General features: G+C 44.8%; 1 protein-coding gene across 1 annotated transcript in view; it reads right to left on the minus strand.

Annotated features, from left to right (window-relative positions):
• Nucleotides 1-23,113, minus strand: part of ACADM (acyl-CoA dehydrogenase medium chain) — a 31,749-nt gene that overhangs the window by 3,704 nt on the left and 4,932 nt on the right. The window contains exons 2-9 of the mRNA XM_077450431.1: nt 20,223-20,322; nt 19,056-19,153; nt 18,910-18,979; nt 17,062-17,162; nt 15,067-15,147; nt 7,165-7,295; nt 2,172-2,280; nt 36-176 (exon numbers count right to left, since the gene is read on the minus strand). Coding sequence (XP_077306557.1) covers nt 36-176; nt 2,172-2,280; nt 7,165-7,295; nt 15,067-15,147; nt 17,062-17,162; nt 18,910-18,979; nt 19,056-19,153; nt 20,223-20,322 — 831 coding nt within the window. The remainder of the gene's footprint in view (nt 1-35; nt 177-2,171; nt 2,281-7,164; nt 7,296-15,066; nt 15,148-17,061; nt 17,163-18,909; nt 18,980-19,055; nt 19,154-20,222; nt 20,323-23,113) is intronic.

Here is a 23,113-nt window from a genome sequence, read left to right on the forward strand (position 1 = left end):
CTGTAGAGGACTTTCTATATAAACAGAGATCTTACTGGTGGTCTGGTTTTATCAAAGGCCCCCATTGCGATCTTAAACCCGGCCCCTTCTCCAATCAGGACATTCTCAGCAGGAACTCTGACATCCTCAAATACAATGCCCCTGGTGTCTGAGCATCGCTGGCCCATGTTCAACTCCTGTAAAGCAAAGAAATGTTTATAATTATTAAACAAAAAAAGTAAATTCACATGCATAAACTAACTTTCTATGGCTTTATTTATAAAAAATAAATAAAAAAAACACACGGTGTGTGTGTGAATATATATCTCTCCCCAGAAATAAAGAAACAGTCCAAATGTTATAGCAACGCTGATGATGGATAAGTGTCCAACTCCACAAATATGTAGCACACTGACTCTTTAAAAAGGTGGGTGATCCTAGGCAATGGATTGTATGTGCACCCTACACCAACTCCCAGTTTTCACTGCGTGAGGCACTCTTTCTCCAATGGGGTTCAAAATCAAACAAACAGATGAGAAAAAAAAAAAAAGAAGAAGATAGCCTTAAACCAGTATTTCCTTCAACCAGACTCCCATCATCTTAGAAAGCAGGTGAACGTTGCGATGCAAAGGGGTTCATAAAGACAAGGAACTGTGGACATAGCGTAATCACTGCTTTATTAAGAAATACCTAAATACAGCCAACCCAGCTCCCAATTTACGTACATTTAAACACAGTTAGTAAAACATTGAAAATGAATGTCTAATAACCGATTATCCTGGTCCCAACAGCGCCCGTGTTACATACACAGCGTTCATGATCACTGCCTGGTTGGGAACAGCTGACGGTGAAGAGCACTCGTCACTTCCGGTTACGCAGTTGTGACCACGCCCTGACGAGTTTCGTCACATCCTGACTTCAACAGAGGGCCTCTGTTGAAGTCAGGTTATATTTTTTTATTATACTTCAAGTGGCTGCTATCTGGTCTGTGATTTTATTAAAATCGGTAGTACTTTTAATATACATTGGTTTTAAACCTGTATATATCTGAGCAGGTGACTCGCGATTGTTGGGATAATTTGTATATATATATATATATATATATATATATATATATATATATATATATATATATATATATATATATATATATATACACACATACATATACATACATACATACATATACACATACACACAGGGTCCAGTTGTAAGGGTGAAGCCATGTGGTCATATAAAAATTGTATAATTTGTTCCCAGTAACCCGGGATGACTGGGCATGTCCAAAGTAAATTATAGAATGTGCATGGGTTGCACAGAGCAATCCTGATCCTCTTTTCTCAGGTCCCACCACCGCTCCTGGCTCTTCCCCCTTGACGAGTGCCCCTGATAGCAAGCAACTGGCTATGGGGGGCACTGGTGTGTGCTCGCTCCCATGCCGTGCCCCACTATGTGTCCACAAGACACAGAGCTTCAGCCTTTACAACCACTTTAATTTACATGGGACAGGTTTTATGGAGCTCCCAGAGTACAGCTATAATCGCAAAGGAAAAAAAAAAAAAAAAAAAAACGACGGAACTCAGTCGGAAGAAACGCTGCTCTCTCTCTCATATATCAGAAACTCTGGCCACCCTTCCCCTCCTCCGTTCATTCACAGAAGCCTTTGAATTTTATGAAGGAGATTAAATGACAAAAAGGTAAACTAGAGATGCACCTTGTTGGACTTAACCCTGAGTAATCTAGCAGATTGTACAAATTATCTGGATTCCTCGAGATCCCACAATGGGATGTCTACATCAGGCATCCTAGAAGGCAGTTCAGAGGATCTTGCACATGCGCGATATCATAGGGTCTCTGCCAGCTGGCAGAGGTTGGCATACCTGTGCAGATTTGCCACAGGGCTCTGTCAGGTTCCATAGACCCAACAAAGACATCCACGGTGTGTTTGCGCATGCACCAGATCTCGATTCCAGATGGCCACACCAGAGAAAAGGCCGTTTAAAGGAGAACTTTGCCTGCAAGCCCTCAGGCACTAGTTTTTTTTTTTTTTACAGTGACAAGTGTTGGGGACATAAAAGGTCATATTTAATAGGCAAGGTGCAGTTACCCTTTAACAAATATGCAAACCCAATCACAGAAAAGCTTTTATGTTGGTTTTGGACCTCTATTAATATAGATCTACAGGTACTTACCTTTCTTCCAGGCTGTACTCCAGGAGTATCAGCATCGACAATAAATCCAGTAAAAGCCTTTCCCGTTGAGGATTTGGGGTCAGGATTTGTCCGTGCCAAAAGAAAATACCTGCAGAACAAAACAAAAAACAGATTGCTATGAAGAAGGGAACAGAAGAAAATCTGGAGGCTGCTTAAATCGCTGTGCTCCTTTTCCCCGCAGTAACCCGTGCTAGGAAAGCCCGTAAAAAATTAATCTGTGCAGAGTGCAGGATTCTTTTATTGCAATTTCTTCCCTTACTTTAAAAAGTCCAATTACTTGCAGCAGTCTAACTACTTTAGCATATGAATTCCCTCTCTCTCTCACAGCAGAGGTGGGCATTTCTGAATGCTGCACAGATCAGCATCACATAATGGCATGCCCTGTTCCCTGCAGCATTTTCCTGTGAGCCCAGTGCAACCAAAGGAAGTCGATTTTGAACACCCATTGTATGCATGAAGGCAAACAAACAAACACACTTCAGGCTGGGTGTGAACCCAGCAGGGGTCCTGTGCTTTATCAAGACCTGAAACAGACCAAAAGACACATAGTACTTCTGTGCAAATTCGCACCGGACCTGCAGCGGATAAGTGAACCGTTTCCATAGAGACCGGGTCAAAACCCGCATCCAATTCGCAATGGTGTGTACCCAGCCTCAGTATGCAGCTCCTCTCCTTATACTTAAGCCCAATCTTGATCCAGCGATATACAAAAGACCCGAGGCTCTGCCAAATCTTTCCGTCCCGATTGGCTGAGATGCAGCAGCAGGAACCATTGGTTTCTGCTGCTGTCAATCACAGCCAGTGAGATAGGAGTGGGGGGCGGGGCTGAGCGGTGCTCCCTATCTTATGGACTCAGAGCCGGCTTGGGAGCCAGCATGCACGAGCGCACCCACAGCAAAAGGCTTGCACATCTTCTGTTTGCAGCTCCCCTAAAAACTTACTGGAGCCTTATCGCGATCTAGCCTCTGCTCTCTGAGGAACTCTCACTTCTCGTTGGCTGAGACAGCAACAGGAGCCATTGGCCAGTGAGCCAATGAGAGAGAGCCGAGCCTGCTTGGGTGCCCACAATGCAAGCTGCTTGCTCTGGGGGTACCAGATGGAAGGGGCCCAAAGCGACAGCAAGGGACCCGAGAAAATGAGCAGGATCGGGGCTGCATTGTGCAAAAAAATCAATACACAGAGCAGGCAAGTATAATATGCGGGTTATTTTTTTTATTATTAAAAATGTTTCCTTTACAATCACATTTGGAGGTGTGTGTAAAGTTTGATTGAATTGTTATCAATTTTTAACTATGTATAGTTTGTAATTACATATGCTTTAGAGGTAGTTGTATTCCCTCATTAAATATGAATAATCTGCTTCCTGTTGGGGCAGTTTTTTTTGTTTAATAAAAAAAAAAATATATATTTTTTTTTTTCAAATACACATATACATATACACACACATATATATATATATATATATATATATATATATATATATACACATATATACACATATATATACACACACACCTTTATTTTACCCTGTTGGGAGAGGGGGGGGGGCTTAACAGACCCCTGACATCTCCCCTTTGAAGTAGGGAAAGGGACTGAGGACAGAGATTCACCAGTCCTTCTCTGCAGCCTCAGTTGCACTGAAAATTAATGGACAGGAGACAGAGGCTCCTCTCCATTCATAAACTGAAGCATAGTGAACTGATGCTCAGTCATGAATAGTCAGTGATCACCGAATCTGTTCATTCAGAAAAAGGAGCCGGTAAATTACATTTACCAGGTCCTTCCCGTGCTCTCCATCCTGACAGTTCTTTGACAGGGGGGGACAGGAGGGACACAGAGGGGTGCATTGGTACTAGTATCAGTATAACCCTTTTTTTTTTTTGTATATGCTTTAGACTACAACGCATCCAATATAAACACTAGGAGAATGCACCCAAAGATGGGACATTTGAATGCTGTACCACCAACCAAGAAACCTTAAAGAGTCACTAATAACCAATAAAACCTGTCAAAAAACTGAGATGAAAAGCACATAAGGAAGGAATTTTCAGAGATTACTGGCAAGTTGAAGCAAAGCTGGCTGTCAGCAGAACTGAGTTAGGAGAAGGACATCTGCTACCCTGGGTCAGTACTAATAAAAAATGTTAGGCTGGTGGCCATGAGTTTAGATGCCTCACCAATAAACATCGATCACAGCAGACTGCATGTCAATAACCATAAAGACCCAACAGATTTAATATTTTGGTGGATCGAAAGAAAAAAAAAAAAAAAAAAAAAAAAAAGGGGGGAGGAGTCTGATGGAATTGCAATAAATCTTTGGAGATGCAAACTTTGGCAGCAAAGGGGTTAACTTTAGGTCTGGACTTAAAGCGGAGCTCCAGCCCACCCTCCAACAAAAAAAAGTAAAAAAAAAAAAAGTCAGCAGCTACAACTACTGTAGCTGCTGATTTTTACTATTAGGAAACTTAAATGTCCAGGGATCCCATAGTGTCCTCACCCAAGCAGATTCTTGAATCGGCTCGCTGGTGCTGCCATCTCAAGTAAGGGAAACCAGCAGTGAAGCCTTGGGGCTTCACAGCCGATTTTCTTTGCCACAAATCGCTCTGTGCTTTCTCAATGGGCCGGCTGTGGCGAGGACCCAACTCTTGGCCGAGTTTGCTGCAGCAAACTCAGCAGAAAGTGGGAGCAGATACCTGCAAGCTGAGCTTCCCCTTTTGGGTGGAGCCCCGCTTTAAACTGTTTTATTAATGATTTTTAAAAATTGTTATATAGGGTTACAATTTATAATTTGTACACTAGATGGCGGTGGAATTCAACATTTGCTCCTCAAGCATTTAAATTAAATTAGTTTTATATTTTATAAAGATATGTTTTTTATGTCATGGATTTTATATGAGGTCATTGTATTATACTTTTAATAAAAGGATACGTTTTTTTTTTTTTAAGCAGAAAGCACAATGAAGTTTTTACTTTTTGAGCCATTAAGTGCCAGGCTAAGTTCACACTACTGCAAAGCGATTTACTAAAACTGGAGAGTGCAAAATCTGATGCAGCTCTGCAGAAAATTCAGATAAGGTAAAAGTAGTGCCGCGCTGTATAAATTATAAAGTAAAGTGCAAGAGTGCTCTGAGGTAAATGCACTAATGAGAGGCAACGCATGTAAACTTCAACACAAGATAAAGTGCATGTTAAAGAGGAAGTAAACCCTAATGGGTTTACTTCCTCTTTCATTCCCTGCAAAGGCAAAGCATAATGGACTACTATGCATCGCATAGTAGTCCATTATGTGTCACTTACCTGACACAGGAGCCAGCGAAGTCGCCGCTGTCCCCTGTAGTCCGCCGCATCCATCTTGCTGGTGGTGTCTCGCAGCTCCGCCGCTGTCATTCGGCGAAGCCGCGATGACGTCACTCCCGCGCATGGGAGTCGACACGCGCGGCAGCTCCATTCTTGAAAATGCCGCGCTCAGTGCGCCTGCGCGCCGCTGTCTACGGCGCATGCGCCGTAGACATCGGTGCCCGTTTTCGGGCAAATATCTCCTAAACCATATAGGTTTAGGAGATATTGCTTGCACCTACAGGTAAGCCTTAATCTAGGCTTACCTGTAGGTCAAAGTGGTTTGTAAGGGTTTACAACCACTTTAATTGGCACATATAGGCTTGAGCATATAGTAAAGTGCATAAATCACACATTGGTCATTGTTGATCCTAAATGGACCAATGCGATAAAGTCACAGTGATGGTAAATGACTACAATGAGATAATCCAATACAGTAAAAGATATAAAAAAGTAATATATCATAGGCATAGGTGAATAAATGTGTCCGTGAAAAGTTCCTTTTTAAATATTATAGTATGGTGCAGCATAGATGGCGACTGTATATCAACAAATATAAAGTGCTGGTGGTCACTTTCTGTGACGGGACTGGGAAAGGTTAAAGAGGGGATGTCCCTGGAGATTTTGCCAAAGTGCAGTCACCTGAACGTAGCTTGGTATAACCCATGGCTGAGCCCAAGATCCTGTACCCTGAACCTATGTGTGCGCTGGGGAGGAATATAGAGGAAATACCTCTTTACTGTGTACTAGGGGGGTGGGAGCTCACTGGTTAATCAGACTCTTTTAAGCCAATTTCACAACTCAAGACAAAATACTCCAAATTAGAAAGCAAAAGTGTCACTTAGGCCTTAAAGCTGTAGTAAACTGCACATTTTTTTTAAATTTGCAAGGTAAAGCCATAATGCGCTTGCCCTTAGAACAAAGCCATTCCAGCGGCGAGCAGTCACCGCTAAGAGGACTTCCATCTTCACCCATCTTTTTTCAGCGTTCGTAATGTGGCTCTGTGACTGTCCGGAGCCGTCACTCCTGCGCATGCACGCAAAAAAATGACCCTCCCTTAATACATCCAATATAAAAATACTATACAAGAATAGAGAGAATACAGACAAGTGGAATCCTGACCTACTGCAACAGAGGGAGAGGGAGACAGACTATGGCAAGACACAAGACTAGCCTTAGGAGATTTATGAAACCACTTTAAAAGTCAAACTTCTACCCATAGCTAAAATACACATTTTTCTGTCAACTTTGGTTTACACTAAAGCATACACATGTGGGTGGTTTTGGTTAACCCACACGGGGAGTCACAGGTGTTCCATGCATCCCTGTGCAGGCAGTCCCAATGATGTCAATTGGGACACAGCAGCTGAGCTGACAGATGCTGCTCCTAATCTGACATCTATGTGGGTGTATGGCCATGAACACACACACTGTCTGCACTGGGGTTATGCACCCTCACTCGCACAGATGTCAGATTGGGAGCAGCGTCTGTGTCCGCTGACATCAATGGGAACACCTGTGTGGGTAAACATGGCCCTCCACCAGGCTTATGCTTTACTTCACCCTGTGTAAACGAGGGCTAAGGGCCAAAGGAGCAAGGAAGAAATAAAATACATAAAAGAACTCAACACCATACCAGTTAGCTTTGCCCCCATTGGTGATCCACATCTTCTGTCCATTGATGATGTACTCATCGCCCTTCTTCTCTGCTCTGGTCTTCAAGCCGGCCACATCTGAACCAGCTCCAGGCTCAGTTACACAGTAGGCCTGTAGGATAATGTACCATATTGACTAGTGATAGTTTAGCAAAAATACAAAACTGTCTCAGTAAGCAAAAGGGCCAAGTTGGGTTCATTCCAGATACTATACACAAAAATGGAGAGCATTTCTACAAGACTGTTGTGAAGACCGCTTGTCATGCAGTTGAACTACACATAAAAAAAATGTAGCTGTAAATTTTACTAGCAGCAAAAAGAGCCATTCCATGTTGGTTGTCTCAGTTTCCTCACACTGGCTCCCAACTCCTGTCTACTGTATCCAAGTTACGCAGGATGGAACACCTGACTGCGTTAATTGGGGATTCAATACCAAGGTTTAATAAAATCTGGGAGGTTTGGGATGATTCTGTTTATTGCCTTGAAACGGTTCTTCCAAAGCCTTAGATGGATATCTCTTATGCTTATTTGATTTTGCAATGTTGATCTTCACATTCTGAGATCCACGGTGTCCCCTTTCTCCCTAATCTCATTTCTCCATATTTTGTTTATTATTGGACATGTTTCTGTTTGTTATGCTGGAGGATTATGCCATGATATGCCAAAGGATATTGATGTGTTTCCTGTAGACCCTTCAACCATGTTAGACATTAGTCTTTCTACAATATATTTCTGTTGGTTATCATGATTCGCTCTCTCTTTCTATATCGATATCAATATCTATAGCGATATCTTTGATGCACATTTGTATTTTATTGGGATTTTTTTTAAAACGTACAAAAAAAAAAAAAAAAAAATAATATCCGTAATGAACAAAACTGATAAAAACAAGACTACATATTATACACTGAGCGGGAGATTTACTAAAACTGATGCACACAGATCAGCTTCCAGGTTTTATTGCCAAAGCTTAATTGGCCAAGCTGAAGTAAGAAGCTGATTAACATGTACAGCTGCACCAGATTTTGTAAAACTCCCCCAAAGTCTACTACTGTATGCCATGTTTTGACACTATGGGGGAGATTTAGCACCCGTTCACACTGGTGCGTTTTGACAGTTCCAAATCACATGACAAGCCGCACCCCGCTGCTGCCAATGGAACCGTTCATATCTCCAAGTCTCATGTCGCAGTGATTATGAAAAAGGTTCCTGCACTACTTTTTACCAATTTGATTGCAACTTGCATAGACTTCTATTAAATGAAATGGGCAGTGCAGATCGCATTGATGTACGGCTTTGAAATCACGCTGAAGTAGCACATTTTTCCCCAAGTCGCACAGGTGTGAACCAGGGCTTAAAATTTGGTGCAGCTTTGCATAGAAACCAATCAGCTTCCAGGTGTTAATGTTAAAGCTTAAACGAACAAGCTGAAGTTAAAAGCGGATTGGTTACTATGCACAGTTGCACCAGATTCTGAGTGCCTCAGATTTAGTAAATCTCCCCCACATGTACAAAAAATGGAATTACGTACCGGTAATGTCCTTTTCCAGGAGTCTTTCAGGACAGCCACCTTTGAGAGACACTGGCTCCTCCCCTCTTAGGAAACACCGCCTTGATTTTCATGATTTAAGCCTCCTCCTCCCTTCGTTCCTCAGTTCTTCCAGAGTACCTCCGGCCAACTGGGGAGACACAAGAACACGTCAAATAAACAAACTTTTAAGTCTTACCTGACGGCCTCATGTAATGAGTTCCCGATGATCTGCAAAAAACTTGGGTGGGAACCGGTGCTGTCCTGAAAGACTCCTGGAAAAGGACATTACCGGTACGTAATTCCATTTTTCCCCAATCGTCTTTCAGGACAGCCACCTTTGAGAGGATAAGCGAGTACCCTGTCTTAGGGTGGGACCTACTGCTTGCAGCACCTTGTGACCAAAGGGCTTGGTCTTTGGCTGAGAGAAGATCCAATCTATAGTGCTTCACGAACGTAGAAAACTTGAACCACGTTGCGGCTCTACAGATCTGTTCAGGAGACACACCAGCCCACATTGTCTGCGGAGTTGCCGCTGTCCTGGCTGAGTGTGCTTTAATTCTAACTGGAGGCTTTAATACCCCAACCGCGCAAGTCTGCCCAATGGCTGACCTTAATCATCTGGTTAGCGTACGTCTAAAGGCTTTGGAACCCTTCCTAGCCCCTGGAAGTAACACCAAAGGTAAATCAGACTTCCTGAACTGGCTTTGTGTAACCAAAATAATGAAGGACACGTCCAAGAAGATGTGTCCTGTTCGCTCACTGGTTTTGAACGAAAAATAGGCAGCATAATCTCTCGGACTCTCTGAGGATTAGAGACTACCATTAGGTAAAAAGGCCAGAATGATCTTAAAAACTGAATGGTCTGGAAAGGGAGTGCCTTAACAGAAAAGGTTTAGAGTTTACTCACTTTCCTTGCCGCAGTGATCGCCACAAAAAACACAGTTTTGAGAGTGATCAACCATAACCAGCCAGATTCCAATTGCTGAAAAAAGGTTCCTTTGTGGGAACCTGTAAAACTAATGAGTGACCCCGACTGGGAAGGGGGCGACCAAAGGCTTGGTCTTTGCCTACTTAAGGCTCTAAGAACCTTACTATACCAAGGTCTGATGTTAGATGCCCTTCCAGGAATACGCTAAAAGCGAAAACCTGACTCTTCAATGTTTATGGGGCTAAACCTTTATCTGCCCCTGACTGCAGGAACTCTAGAACGGCTACGAGGCTGTGCACATTGAAGGAGTTCTCTGAGCATCAGCTGTTGAACCGTCTCCATACCTTCAAGAAAATGGTCTGAGTTTCTATTTACCTGCAATTCAGAAGAGTGGCTATTAAACAGTCTGAGACCTCTTTGCCCTTCAGCAATTCCTTCTCAGTAGCCAAGCTGCAAGAATCCACCTGGGGACCGCAGACTGGACCCTGGGAGAAGGGACACTCCTAGACCGGGAAAACCCGGGGGGGGGGGGGTTCCCCTGACAGGCCCTTCAGAATGGAGAACCACGGCCTCCTGGGCCCAAGAGGTGTGATTAAAAAATAGGTAGTAATCTCCACCTGAAAACTTCCCTGACCCTGCAGGAATCAGAACGGGAGGGGAGAAAGCATAGCACTTAGAGAAACCCTAACTCTGTGCTTTAGTGTGTCTGCTCCCGACCTCCCATCTCCCCTGTTCATGGAACAGGAGATGGCTTCCTTTGCGTTTTCCCTTGAGAAAAAGAGAGGTCCATCCAAGGAATCCCCCAACTCTGGGTGATCCATTCGAAGAACCTCCTGCTTGAGAACCTGGTTGCTCTGAGGAAATCTAAAATCAGGATTTGCTCTCCTTCAAAACAGATCACTGAAAAGACAGGATTTCAATATTCGGCCCATCTGAGGATGGCCTTCGCTAGGACCCATAAAGGATCCGCTCCAGGAGTCCCCATCCTGTCGACGCAAGCCACTGCCACGGGATTGTTTCCATGACTCTTACATGAAGTCTCCAGAGAACTCTGAGAGGTCCTGAGAACCAGATCTACTGTTCTCAACTCCCTCCAATTTGAGGATCTCTTAGATTCCTTCCTCTCCCAGGTACCCTGTACCAAACAGGAGTCTAGGTGTGTACCCCAACCTAAGCCGTTCGTATCGGTTGTAACCACCCTGGATACTGGGAAACTCCATTCTAGGTCTTGTAACAAACGTGCTCCCTTTCCCAAAGGGACCTCTTTACCTGAGTTGGAACCAAAGAGTCCCAAGACCCCTGACTGTGGTCCCAAATCTTCAAGATGAATAGTTTACAGAGGACGGTAACATGACCCCGTCCACTGAACTGCTAGGAGCGTGGCTGTCAGTAAACTCAACCTGCCTAACTGAGTTTTTGACAGTTGCCCTGGAGAAACAACAGTGCTCTGTCTATCTTCTGGATCTTCTCCAAGGAGGGAAGACCTTTTGTTCTGTTGAGCCCAGCACCTACCCCAGGAAGGTGACCCCCTGGTAAGGAATTTAAGTTGGGTTTCTCTAGGTTCAGAGGCCAACCCAGGCTCACAAACAGGTCTTTTGTTACCTGTTGATCCCAAATCGACTGCGTCAGAGAAGGTACAAACCGGAGAAGATCTTCAGGACACACGATCACCGAGACTCCCCTGAGACGCAGGAATGCCAGAACTTCTACCATCACTTTGGTGAAGATAGGAGGAGGAAAGGGATAGCCCAAAAGGGAAGTGCTTTGAACTGAATGTGTAGCACCCCTACAGAAGTTATCACTGCCAGCCTAAGGAAACGCTGGTGGTTCTCTGCAATGGGAATATGCAGGTATGCATCCATACTATCCATGCCCTGAAAAAGTTTTGGTGGAAGAGGTGCCCTCACCCAGTGACCAAAACCAACGAAAGCCATCTGTAGGTGACTAAGACACACAGACGTTTCAGGTTCAGGATGAGCCTGAATTTTCCCAAAGGCTTGTGAACCACAAAAATGTGAGAATAGGAGCCCTTTCTATATATCCTGCTGGGACCTGTATTACCACTTCCTGTTCCTCTAACTCCTGAAGAGGAAAGAAGGGCACATTTTGGCAGCTCAGTGACAAGGAGTCTCAAAAGAGGAGAGCTCTGAAAACTCCAAACGGTAACCTCTTACGATGATCCCCAACACAAACTGATTGGAGGTGATCATCTCCCACTGGGGGAGGAAGGCCCCTTTTTTACTGCTCCCCATATTTCTTCTTAAGGGGAAAGGCCTTTTTCTTATCAGCCGTGCGATCTAGCACTGCTTCAAGACCTGGCCCAAACAGCAGTAAACAGTAGCAGTAACAGCAGTCTCCTGAAAAAAGGATTCCAGAGCTTTGCTTTGGACGCCTTGTCCCCCTGCCATGTCTTCAGCCTTAAGGCCCTCCAGGCTGAGTTGGCCAGAGCCGAGGACCTTGCATACATTCGCATGGATTGAGTCGAAGCACCCGCAGTGTATGCTGACTCCTTAAGCACCATGGGAGAGGAGGATAGAAAAGTCTCCTCTGCTGTCATTGCTTCATGCATTAATCTGGATAAGCCAACACTTCATATTACGAGCCACCACTGTGGCTTCTATGTCAGGCTTAAAGATTTTCTTATTATAAATCCCAGGCATCCTTCAGAAGTGAATCCATCCAACAGCAGGTTTCCTGTAAAAAGGTTTACACAGAGCTTTTGCCTTGGACGCCTTGACCCCCTGCCATGTCTTCAGCCTTGGAGCCCTCCAGGCTGAGTTGGTCAGAGCCGAAGATCTTGCATACATTCGCCTGGATTGAATCGAAGCAGCGTATGCCAACACCTTAAGCCGTATGGGAAAGGAGGATAGACTTCAGAAGTGAGTCCATCATTTCAAACATAGGGTCTGAAAGTATTCCCATGTCCCCGAGGACAGGTCAGTATGCCTGGACGTCTGAAGAAAGGTAGTCTCTAACCTGGGAGATTCTATTCCAGACAAGAGCTTCCTCTTCCGCCCAAGAAAAAACCTTTGCTTTAAAGCACCAGAAAAGAAAGGTTTTCCTTCGGGACCCCGCCATCCTGATGGCATCGATCAAGACATCATGAACCGGGAACACCCGCTTCCCCCAGGTCCTAGTACATCTGATCGTGGGGTGACAATGCCTTCTTCCTAAAGTGGTATGAATAGCTCTCAAGAGCTTATCCACTTCATCCAGGGGGAAGTTTATATCGAGGGGTTCTTTTGGGTTCCCCACCCAAGCCCTCACCTTTATCAGAGTCCCTTGGGAGTCTGAGACGGCACTGTCAACTTCTTCCTCAACTTCCTCTCTGGAACCCTCTAGACTCTCCCTTAACCTGCAGGAGGAACATCCATCGGGTTAGGTGGAACACTCTGCTGTGCTGGTGAAAGAGTGCTCTGGAGCTGAGGCCATTGTAACCTTCACAGAAGCCGCCAGATATGCACCGTGTTCTGCTGCCTGTTTCCTAATGGCGCTCAAACAGGGACCTGAACCCTCTGAGGCCACTGGAACCTTAGGTTAAAGGTCTGACTGAGCTATCCGGTGCCTCAATACACTCTTTACCAAGTGCCTTTGAACCAGGGATTCCCCCAAAGAGGCTCTATATGAAGGACGCTCCCTCCTAGAACCAAAGGGAGACTTGTTCATGTCCTTCAGAGACCTAGAGATAAAAGAGCAGCATAAAATCCTAAAAAAAAAACAAACACCAGCACTACTTAAGAGGACCACCGGGAGTGCCCTCCCCTAGGATCAATCTCCATCTGGATCCCAGACGCACTGCCCTTCCCCCCGACCACCTAGGGGGAAAAAACACCAGTGGAGCTACTGGTTGTAAGGTAAGGGAACCCCTCGCCAGGGCTTTTACCTTTGAGTGGCTGGTGCCGTTACTCCTGGAGCTCCCGAAGCCACTGCTTTGGACATTCTCCTGTTGAGGAAGAGTGGTACGAACGTGCCTCCAACAGCTACCTGTGCAACTGTAGAAAGAGAGGCTGCACCAGCCGAACGCTAGGTTCCCCTCCACGTGCCGCGTCCGGAACCGGAAGACGCGGATCCAACGAAGAGGTCCGCCCCCACCGGAATTGACGTCGCCCGCCAACCGGTCCGGCCTCTGGCTCCCAGCCGACTGGATACACAGGGGGGCCTTGGACGTCCTCGTTGCAGCGCCCCACTGGGCGAAACGCAGGGATGAACCTCCCCAAAAACTTCCTGCTTTCCCCAAGCGAAGATTGGAGTGCGTATAGAGAAAAAGGTCAGTCAAAAGTTCAGCTTCCCCAGCCGACCGGACTGCCTGTTCCGTTAAAACACCCGCGGGTGAACGGACGGACGACCCTGTAAAACTTCCTGCTTTCCCCAAGCGAAGTTTAGGGTGTATAGACAGTACGAACGCTTCAGCTCCCCGCTGATCCGACTGTCAAGGGCCGACCGATAGACGGTCGGGTAACCGAGTGGGGCCGGGGCTCCGCTCGGATAGCTTCAGTCTCACCAACCGAATTCAGCTAAGGTTCCTTAGCGATGTCTCCCCACCGGAGGAAACACCATAACTGAGGAACGAAGGGAGGAGGAGGCTTAAATCATGAAAATCAAGGCGGTGTTTCCTAAGAGGGGAGGAGCCAGTGTCTCTCAAAGGTGGCTGTCCTGAAAGACGATTGGGGAAAAATAAAATAAGGTGTGTTTACAAAAAGCATCTATAATCTCACTGTTGGCTATATACTGCAATGCAATATCCCATTCATAAAATTGAGGCTGAGGTGTGCAGCCTGCATCATATGAATTTTCTGTGGACTTAAAAGTGGTGTTCTGGCCAATACTTTACTTTTTTTTTTTTAAGTCAGCAGCTACAAACACTGTAGCTGCTGACTTAATAAGGACACTAACCTGTCAAACGATCCCACGATTTCGGCCGCCCCGAGGCCGATCCATCCATCGGAACCGCTGCCGGCACCTCCATCCTAACAAAGGGAAAAAGGCAGTGGAGCCTTGTGGCTTCACTGCCCGTTTCCTACTGCGCATGCGCAAGTCGCGCAACGCTTTGAGAATGGCCCCATTGTTTTCTGGGACACACACATCTCAGAAGGCAACAGGGCCGCTCACCTAAGAGGAGGAAGCGCCGCGAAATAGGAAGAGGCAGATCAGGAAGACTGCCTAGCAACAGCGTTTCAGGTAAGTGAAAAAAACATTTTTTTTTAATTTTTCTTTAAATTTTATTAATGCATTTTTTTGGGTGGCCCTCCACTTTAACATTGAAGCAAACTCCAAGGTCAGTCACGTGGCTTTGAAGGGATAGAAGACCAGGCTCGCTTCCCAGCTTTTTCTTTCCTTCCATTCAAAAAGAATAGCGCTCCAGACTCAGAAGCCAGCAAAGAACAATGCAAACAGCATAAAAATAACTCCAAACTCTCTACTTACACACATCAAAGGTTCTTCTGTCATTCTTCCCAGGTACTTCTTCTGCTGTGCCTCATTGCCAGCTATGATGACTGGCATTTGCTGTAAAAATGAACACAAAGTGAACACACACAGGACCAAAAGAACATTTACTTTTAGAATATTACTAGGCCCATTGCATAAAAAGGTGCCAATAGGAAGAATACTATGGCTGACAAAAATCTGCCTTTTATGCTTCCATGTAGTCATTGTATACCAAGATTTGTTCTTAGTTACATTTATGGACAAGTCCAGTTTTAAAGTGGTTGTAAACCCTTTACAACCACTTTAAAACTACAGGAAAGCCTATAATTAGGCTTGCCTGTAGCTGCACTGGATCTCCCCTAAACCTGCGCGGTTTCGGAGATATCCCTGTATGTGCCGACGTCATGCAGCACATGCGAAATTAAGCCAACTGAAGCAATGGCACATACGTGCCATTGCTTCAGTTGTACTGTGCTGCTCCCGGCAGTTACCGCGCATGCGCAACGTCATCGTGGCTCCAGCCAATCACAGCGCCGGAACCGCGAAACCCAGAAGTAACCTCCGGGATAGATGGCGCTGGCCGGAGGGGGGAGACAAGGATGGCTGCTGGGGCTTCGTTCTCAGGTAACGAATTCATAATGAGCTTTATAATGCCTTTATCTTGCAGGGTGTTTTTTGTTTTTTTCCCCCAGGAGGGTTTACAACCACTTTAAAGTGGTTGTAAACCCTTACAACCAACTTTGACCTACAGGTAAGCCTAGATTAAGGCTTAACTGTAGGTCCAAGAAATATCTCCTAAACCTACACGGTTTAGGAGATATTTGCCCGAAGACAGGCACCATAGACAGCGGCGCGCCGTGGTTAACGGCAATATGCCGCGAGTGGCGGCTCCCGTGTGCATGCGCGGGAGTGACGTCATTGCGGCTTCGCAGAATGACAGTGGCGGAGCAGCGAGAAGATGGATGCGCCGGACTACAGGGGACAGCGGTGACTTCGCTGGCTCCCGTGTCAGGTAAGTGACACATAATGGACTACTATGCGATGCATAGTAGCCCATTATGCTTTACCTTTGCAAGGAATGAAAGAGGAAGTAAACCCATCAGGGTTTACTTCCTCTTTAATATGCATTTCATGTCTGTTACTACATCTTATGGGAGACTGCTCAGAGGTCGCCCTCTAGGGGTGATGTGTGGAAGAATATCATGTTCACTCATCCCACCCCCTTGTTGCTACGAATAATGAGAAAATAGTGCCTGGCTACAGAATCTCCCCACACTGATCCTGAAATGTACACATTAACAGACAAACAAAACCCTCCCAAAACAGGAGGACACCAATTTATTGTACTTGCAAGAGGTAAGAATAAGCTGCTGCACCACCCGCAGGGCTCTAATGAAGAAAATTGAAGGGTCTGCATCCCTTTAGACATGATTTCCTATTTGGAGTATCTCACCAAAAATGACATTAATGCTGCAGGGGATGCCTGAAATTTGACTTGTATCTAAGTGTAGACTTCTGGTCAAATCAGTGAGCCAATCACACAAGCAGGAAATGGATGTTTCTGGGGGCGTTCTGTATATATTCTATGTACAGAACATCTCCAGGTAGCCATTGCATTTTCTGAACATTACAGAGCTGCAGACTGAAAAGGAAAGGTATTTTTTTTTTAGAAGCATTCATTTACAATGTGACTTGTGCCATAAATGGAGTACGCTATATTATGTTTTTTCCATTTTTTTTTACCCCCGTGATAGTGGAGTTACCCTTTAACCACTATCCGCTCTGGAAGGTTTACATCCCTTCATGACCAGCCCATTTTTTTTTGATACAGTACTGCATTGTCGACTTGCTGCAGCTTCTAATGCACACTGAGACAGTCACAGTGTGCAGTAAAATCAGAGTAAGCCATTTCAGTGCAGGAGAGGAGCATGTACAATTGTGCAAGAGCAATGGTAAAGGCTGGAGTTCAGTTTTAACTCTTCACCTACTCACCCCCAGGGAGTTGGCCTCTATGGCAGTCTGAATACCAGTACATCCATAGGCAATTTCCTCAGTAATCAGACAGGTGTCAAAGATGCCTAGGTTCAGGCCACCTGTAGGAAGACCACACATACATGAACAGAGGAGTCACATCACAGGACACAATGCAAATCCATATAAATACAAACTGGCACCACAACATGAAATGCTAATTATAGTAAGAGGTTATTATGGGGCACGAGAACATAGAACAAATGTGTAGCTTTTCCATAGCTTTAGCTGTTCTCTGTCAGGCGTTTGCCATCTTTTATACACTACATGTATGTTTCCCCCATCTTCACATTCCTATTGGTTGGTGCAACAGCTCGTCACAGTGCTGGATCAATAAGAATGTGTGAGGCAGGAGGAACCAAGCAAACCTCAATATTACCAGAAGTGCTAGAGCCTTGCCAGGACAGCCCAGCAGATACCTCCACTCTATACAGGACAGCACCTTTGGGGGGGGTTCTCCCTTCTTCCACATCCCAAAAAAAAAAAAAAAAAAAAGTCCATAAATATTTAGGACAAAATGAGGAAGGAGGGAAGGACTTCCCCTTGAGTGAAGTTCTGGTTTAAAGCGGAGGTCCACCCTAAAGTGGAGCTTCCGCTCATTGGAACCCTCCCCCCCTCCCCCTCCGGCGCCACAATTGGCACCTTTCAGGGGGGAGGGGGGGGTACAGGTATCTGCACCCACTTCCGGCATAGATATCTGCAGAAGCTACGCCCCTTTCCGAAGGTCCCCCGCTGTCTGCTGGGAAACACAGATCCCAGAGACAGCGGGGACCATCCTTATTGCGCAGCGCAACTCACGCATGCGCAGTAGGGACCGGGAAATGAAGCCGTAAGGCTCCACTTCCTGATTCCCATACCCAAGATGGTGGCGGCAGCACCCGAGAGACGATCGAGAGATCGGCTTCGGGTGCCGACATCACGGGCGTGAAAAAATAAATAAATAAATACACACACACGTTGGACTCCCGCTTTAAGCAGAACTTTATTTGGAGCGCAGACATGTTCAACCCCCACCCTATAGTCTTGATGCACCCTGAATGTATTTTACATCATTTAAAAGAAACGTGGAGGAAAAGCCCAACATTAGCTGTTTAAAAAAATAAAATAAAAAAAAAGGTTTCCTCTCCCTCCTCCTACCTATCCAGCCTACCCTGTGTTAAAAAGATCTGTATACTTATTTTTCTTTAATCTGGTCAGGTCACATGATCCTGCAGCTCCATTGTCCGTGTAAGGGAGCGCTCAACAATGACTAAGTTCTGGGAGCCCATAGGCTTTCATGGTCCAACCATTATCGGCACTATCTTCTCCCCTGCAGCAGCTGCTCACTAAACACAGGGGAGCTGGAGAATCACGTTGCTAGAACCCAACACATGAAAAAAAGGTAAGAACACAGAATTTTTTTTTATTTAATTTTTTTTAACAGAGCAAATGCAGGATAGGTAATGTTTAAGAATAGTTAGTGTTGGCCTTTTTCTTCCACTTTAAAAAAAAAGGATAAGTTCACCTTTTGGGGAAGAAAAAAAAATAAAAAAAAAAAAATTTATAAATGCACATTTTATTTCCTACAAAAAATATGTGCATTTATTTATTTTTTTCCCCTAAGGAGCCTGAAAAGCATTGCACCTGTGAACGGTGGATCAGGGGTGCAATGCTGGACTCCTGCAAACAAACTGTGCAGGCCGCTCATCAGCGACTTTGAAGGCCGCTCAGAACTACAAGCCATCAGCTGCAGAGGCTGATGGTACTTGTAGTTCAAGTCATTCCCTGGAAACTAAATTAAAAGATGGGGGGGCGGAGCTTAAAACTTACCGCAGCTTTCTGGAATATGTCCATTCATCAGACCAAGTTCCCAGGCCCGCTTGATGAGGGGAACCGGATACTAAGACAAAAAAAAGAATTGCTTTAATAAGTTTGCAATACTTTGTAATCAATACAAAGAAAACGCAGCAGCTCACCTCCCCGGTTTTGTCATAGTGAGCGGCTGCTGGAACGACCTCTTCCCTGGCAAATTTTCGGGCTGTAGCCTGAAACTCTTTCTGTTGCTCGCTGAGCTCTGTGTAGACAAAAACACATCAGGGATTCTTCAGCAAAGCAAAAAGAATATGCAATGTGCAGTTACACATGGAAACAAAAAAAATAAAAATAATAATATGGAGCATGTCACTGATAACTTCCATCTGAAGATGCTGGTTGCCTTGACTTCATGCACAGATGTCTATGCAAGTTGTACCCAAAAAAAAAAAAAAAAAAAAAAAAAAAAAAAAAAAAAAAAAAAAATCGCCAAATCTAGTGCAGGAACTACTTTCGACAATAGGCTTGACCTGTCAAATTGCATGACAAGTCACTCCAATGTGAATGGGGGGCTCAAAGAGGAATGTAAACAAGGGAGGTTTATGGAGGGGGGGGGGGGGTTCTGTAGTCCATCAGGGGAAAACTCGGCAGAGATGACAACGCTACCTGGGATTTCAGTGAGACACAGGCAGCTTTGTCAGCTCACTACAGCAAGATCAACCAGTATTTTTCTGTACTTTAGGGAGACAAAACATGGGACAATATGTGCAAGGGCTTGTTTACGGCTGTGTTAGTCCTCTGAAGCGCAATCCACATTGGATAACTTTGACAGGAAGTAAGGAGGCATTAAGTCCGTTACGCAGCAACTAAGTCATTTGCACTTGGACAGGTCACGCTCCATGGGTCCTGTGATGAACACAATAGATGGGATAACTTTTTTGCTGTGGTGCAAGATATGACAGTCGTAGGACATGTATATCCCCGCTGCACCTTGGGGGGGGGGGGGGGGGGGGGGTGGGGGGGGGTGGACAAACAGTAAAAGTGTGGCTCAGTCACATGTTTTTATGGCTCCCCCAACCCTAGGCCTAAGATGTATTGCATATGTGTTTTTGCCAATACAAGTTGATCTGCGATTACTACACACATAGCAGTACCTTCTGAAACTTCTTTCATCAAGCACAATTACTTGTTTACAAGTCAGACCTTGTTTCCCTATAATACAGAATTACCTGTGCCGCCCATTTAGACCTGCTGCCAAATTCTACCCAGGCTCTCCGATGAATGCCTCAGATGCTAATTATAATGCTAATCTGCAGATAGTGGAAACTTACCAAAGCTGAAGCCAGGATGGGAGGAGGTGGAGGCAGATGAGGCAGTGTGGGCGGCCGTGGACTGGGCTCTCAAGCCTTGTTTAGCGACGTGTTGTAGTACCTGCACAAAAATCACAGATAGATAATTAGACACAAAGACCAAATCTATTTTTCCAACAACTCTCCTCAATCTTCTGATACACCAAACCCTTCATTCACAGAGTTCTTTGTATTAATGAACTACAAGTCCTGACATCTTTTGCAGCTGTCGGTTTGTGGTTCTCAAACAAGTTCACTTTTTATTTTTAAATCCAGCTTCCCTATGAACCAATATACCATAAGGCTGGATTCACACCTATGCATTTTTAGTGCTTTTTGCAGGTTTGCACTACAGTCCATTTACCATAGTTTCCTATGGAACACATTCTATAGTGCAAATCTGCAAAATGCACAGGTGTGAATCCAGCCTTAATGTACTTCTGTTGTAGAAAAGAAAAAGTTTTCTATGCATTTTAAAACAAGGCCTTACCTCGCCCTCCTTGTTCCATAGAAATGTTCATGACTTCCTGGTATGTAGATTTAGGAAATGAACACTTTTAAAGACACAGGAAGCAATTCACCAGCTGACCTCATTAGCACACCCGCTGTACAATCAGATTATAAAGTGTATGGTGAGCTTCAGGGCCCAAACACACCATCCGAAAATCAGAAAAGAATACCGCTGTCGAAGCGATGGTGGGATAATCGAATTGTTAGTACACAGCTTTGGAGAGCCGATCGCGACTGTTCATCCGATCGGACAAGCACAAAAGCTTGTCCTGAAAAATGTAATGTTAAAATGTTAGTGCAAAAAAAAAAAAAAAAAAAAAAAACACGCATCACGGACAGTACTCAAAGTCTTTGGTCCGTACTGAAATCCTGTACCATTTCACATTATGATCTGCAAACCAAAGTTTGTGGTGGTTGGTAGTATTTTTTTGGGGGGGGGGGTGGGGGGGTGTTGGGGCAAAACGCTTCACCCGCTGCCAAGCACCCCCGGTCGGTCACCAGCCACCAAGCACCTCCGGTCTGTCACCAGCCCTGCACTCAACACCCCCCCCAATCTAGGTCACAGGCAGCGCTCTCTGCGGGTGGCAGCTTCACCCTGGTCGTCTCCTCCTGCGCGCGGGAGATTCCATCCCAGCCGGGTCTGGCGACTGCCGGGCTTCCAGCCGAGAATCCCCTTGTGCGCATGCGCCACTGCAATCAGCGGCGCATACCAAGGGGAATATCTCCTAAACCGTACAGGTTTAGGAGATTTTTTTTTAACCTACAGGTAAGCCTTATTATAGGCTTTCCTGTAGGTAAAAGTAAAAAAAAAAAAAAAAAAAAGGGGAAGGAGTATACAACCACTTTAAAGAACCAACATAAATGTCACCAACAATAATTCAATGTTGTGCACTTCTGATTAGCAACACTGCACAGTCCAATAACAGAAATGTCACTAGAAGAAAAAAATAATAATCAATGCAGTGCATTTCTGATTAGCAACCAACCGTGTACAGTCATAACCAACAGAAATGTTGCTGACAATTTAATGTTGTGCCTTTCGGATTAGCAACCTTGTACAGTCATAACAGAAATGTCACTAGCAAAAAGTCAATGCTGTGTTCCTGAATAGCAAATTGTACAGTCGTATAGCCAAAAGAAATGTCACTAGCGAAAACTCAATGCTGTGCGATTCTGAATAGCAACTTCTGCAGTCATATAACAGGAATGTCACTAGCAAAAACTCTACACTGTGCATTTCTGAATAGCAACTTTGTACAGTCACATAACCAACAGAAATGTCGCTGACAATTCCATGTTGTACGTTTCGGATTATAAATAGTGTACGGTTATAACACAGAAGTGTCACTAACAATTCAATGTTATGCATTTCTGATACGCAACGGTGTACAGTCACAATCAATATTATGCATTTCTATTGAGCCATAAGATTGTTATATAACAGAAAAGACACAAAACAACTTCCCATGGTGTGTATTTCTGATATGTGATCCAACAAACATTCTATCCTAGGCATAGCCTGAACTCCCGATCTAATCCTTCACCCTCCAGTGAAGGAGCATGGTAGTCCAAAATAATAGAGGTCTGAGGTGTGAGACTATACCAAAGTAGTGGTCATTGTTACCCTACTACTGCATAAGTCTGAGTAGGTGTAGCTAGCCCACGCACAGGTGGGAGAGAGTTCAAGCCTCTCAAACATCTAAGGTCTTAATGAGCACAGACCCAGAGGTCAATTAAGTCAGTCAGTCTCAACAAGAGATTATCACAGTCTTAAGCCTCATACACACAATCGGACTTTGTACAAACTTTCCCTTGGATTTTTGTACATAGGGCGTTGGCTGTGAACTTTTATTGCATACACACGGCAGGACTTTTTCAGCCAACTTTCACCAAATCATGTGTTTTTTTCCGCCACCTTTGGTCAACTTCTGTATTGTTGTCTGATCTTTTGCATTGGTTCTGAGCATGCGTGTTTGTACTTTGTACAAAAGTCCTATGGTTTTCTGTACACACGATCAGACTTTGCTCCATCGGACTTTTGTTGCTGAAAAGTTTGTGCGTTCGCATGGCCAACAAAAGTCTGATGAAAACCGAATAAGTTTGTCCGATGGAGCGTACACACGGTCGGATGTTGCCTTAAAAACAGCCAATTTGTATGTTGGTTGTCAAAAAGTCTGATCGTGGGCCTTAAGCCTGGAGGTAATCAGACACCTGTAGGACTTCACACTAGACACAGGCTAGTTTATGTAGCTTTAGGTCAGAGGTTTGCACCAGGAACCCCTCAAAATGACAGGGCTTTCACACTGCGCCACCCACAGCAACAACAGTAAAACACCACTATTTTAAGTGCCCAGTTGTCAAGT

The sequence above is a fragment of the Lithobates pipiens genome, unplaced genomic scaffold, assembly GCF_037356315.1.
Source record: "Lithobates pipiens isolate NorthernLeopardFrog02 unplaced genomic scaffold, aLitPip1_a1.2 Scaffold_23, whole genome shotgun sequence".
Taxonomy (NCBI): Eukaryota; Metazoa; Chordata; class Amphibia; order Anura; family Ranidae; genus Lithobates; species Lithobates pipiens.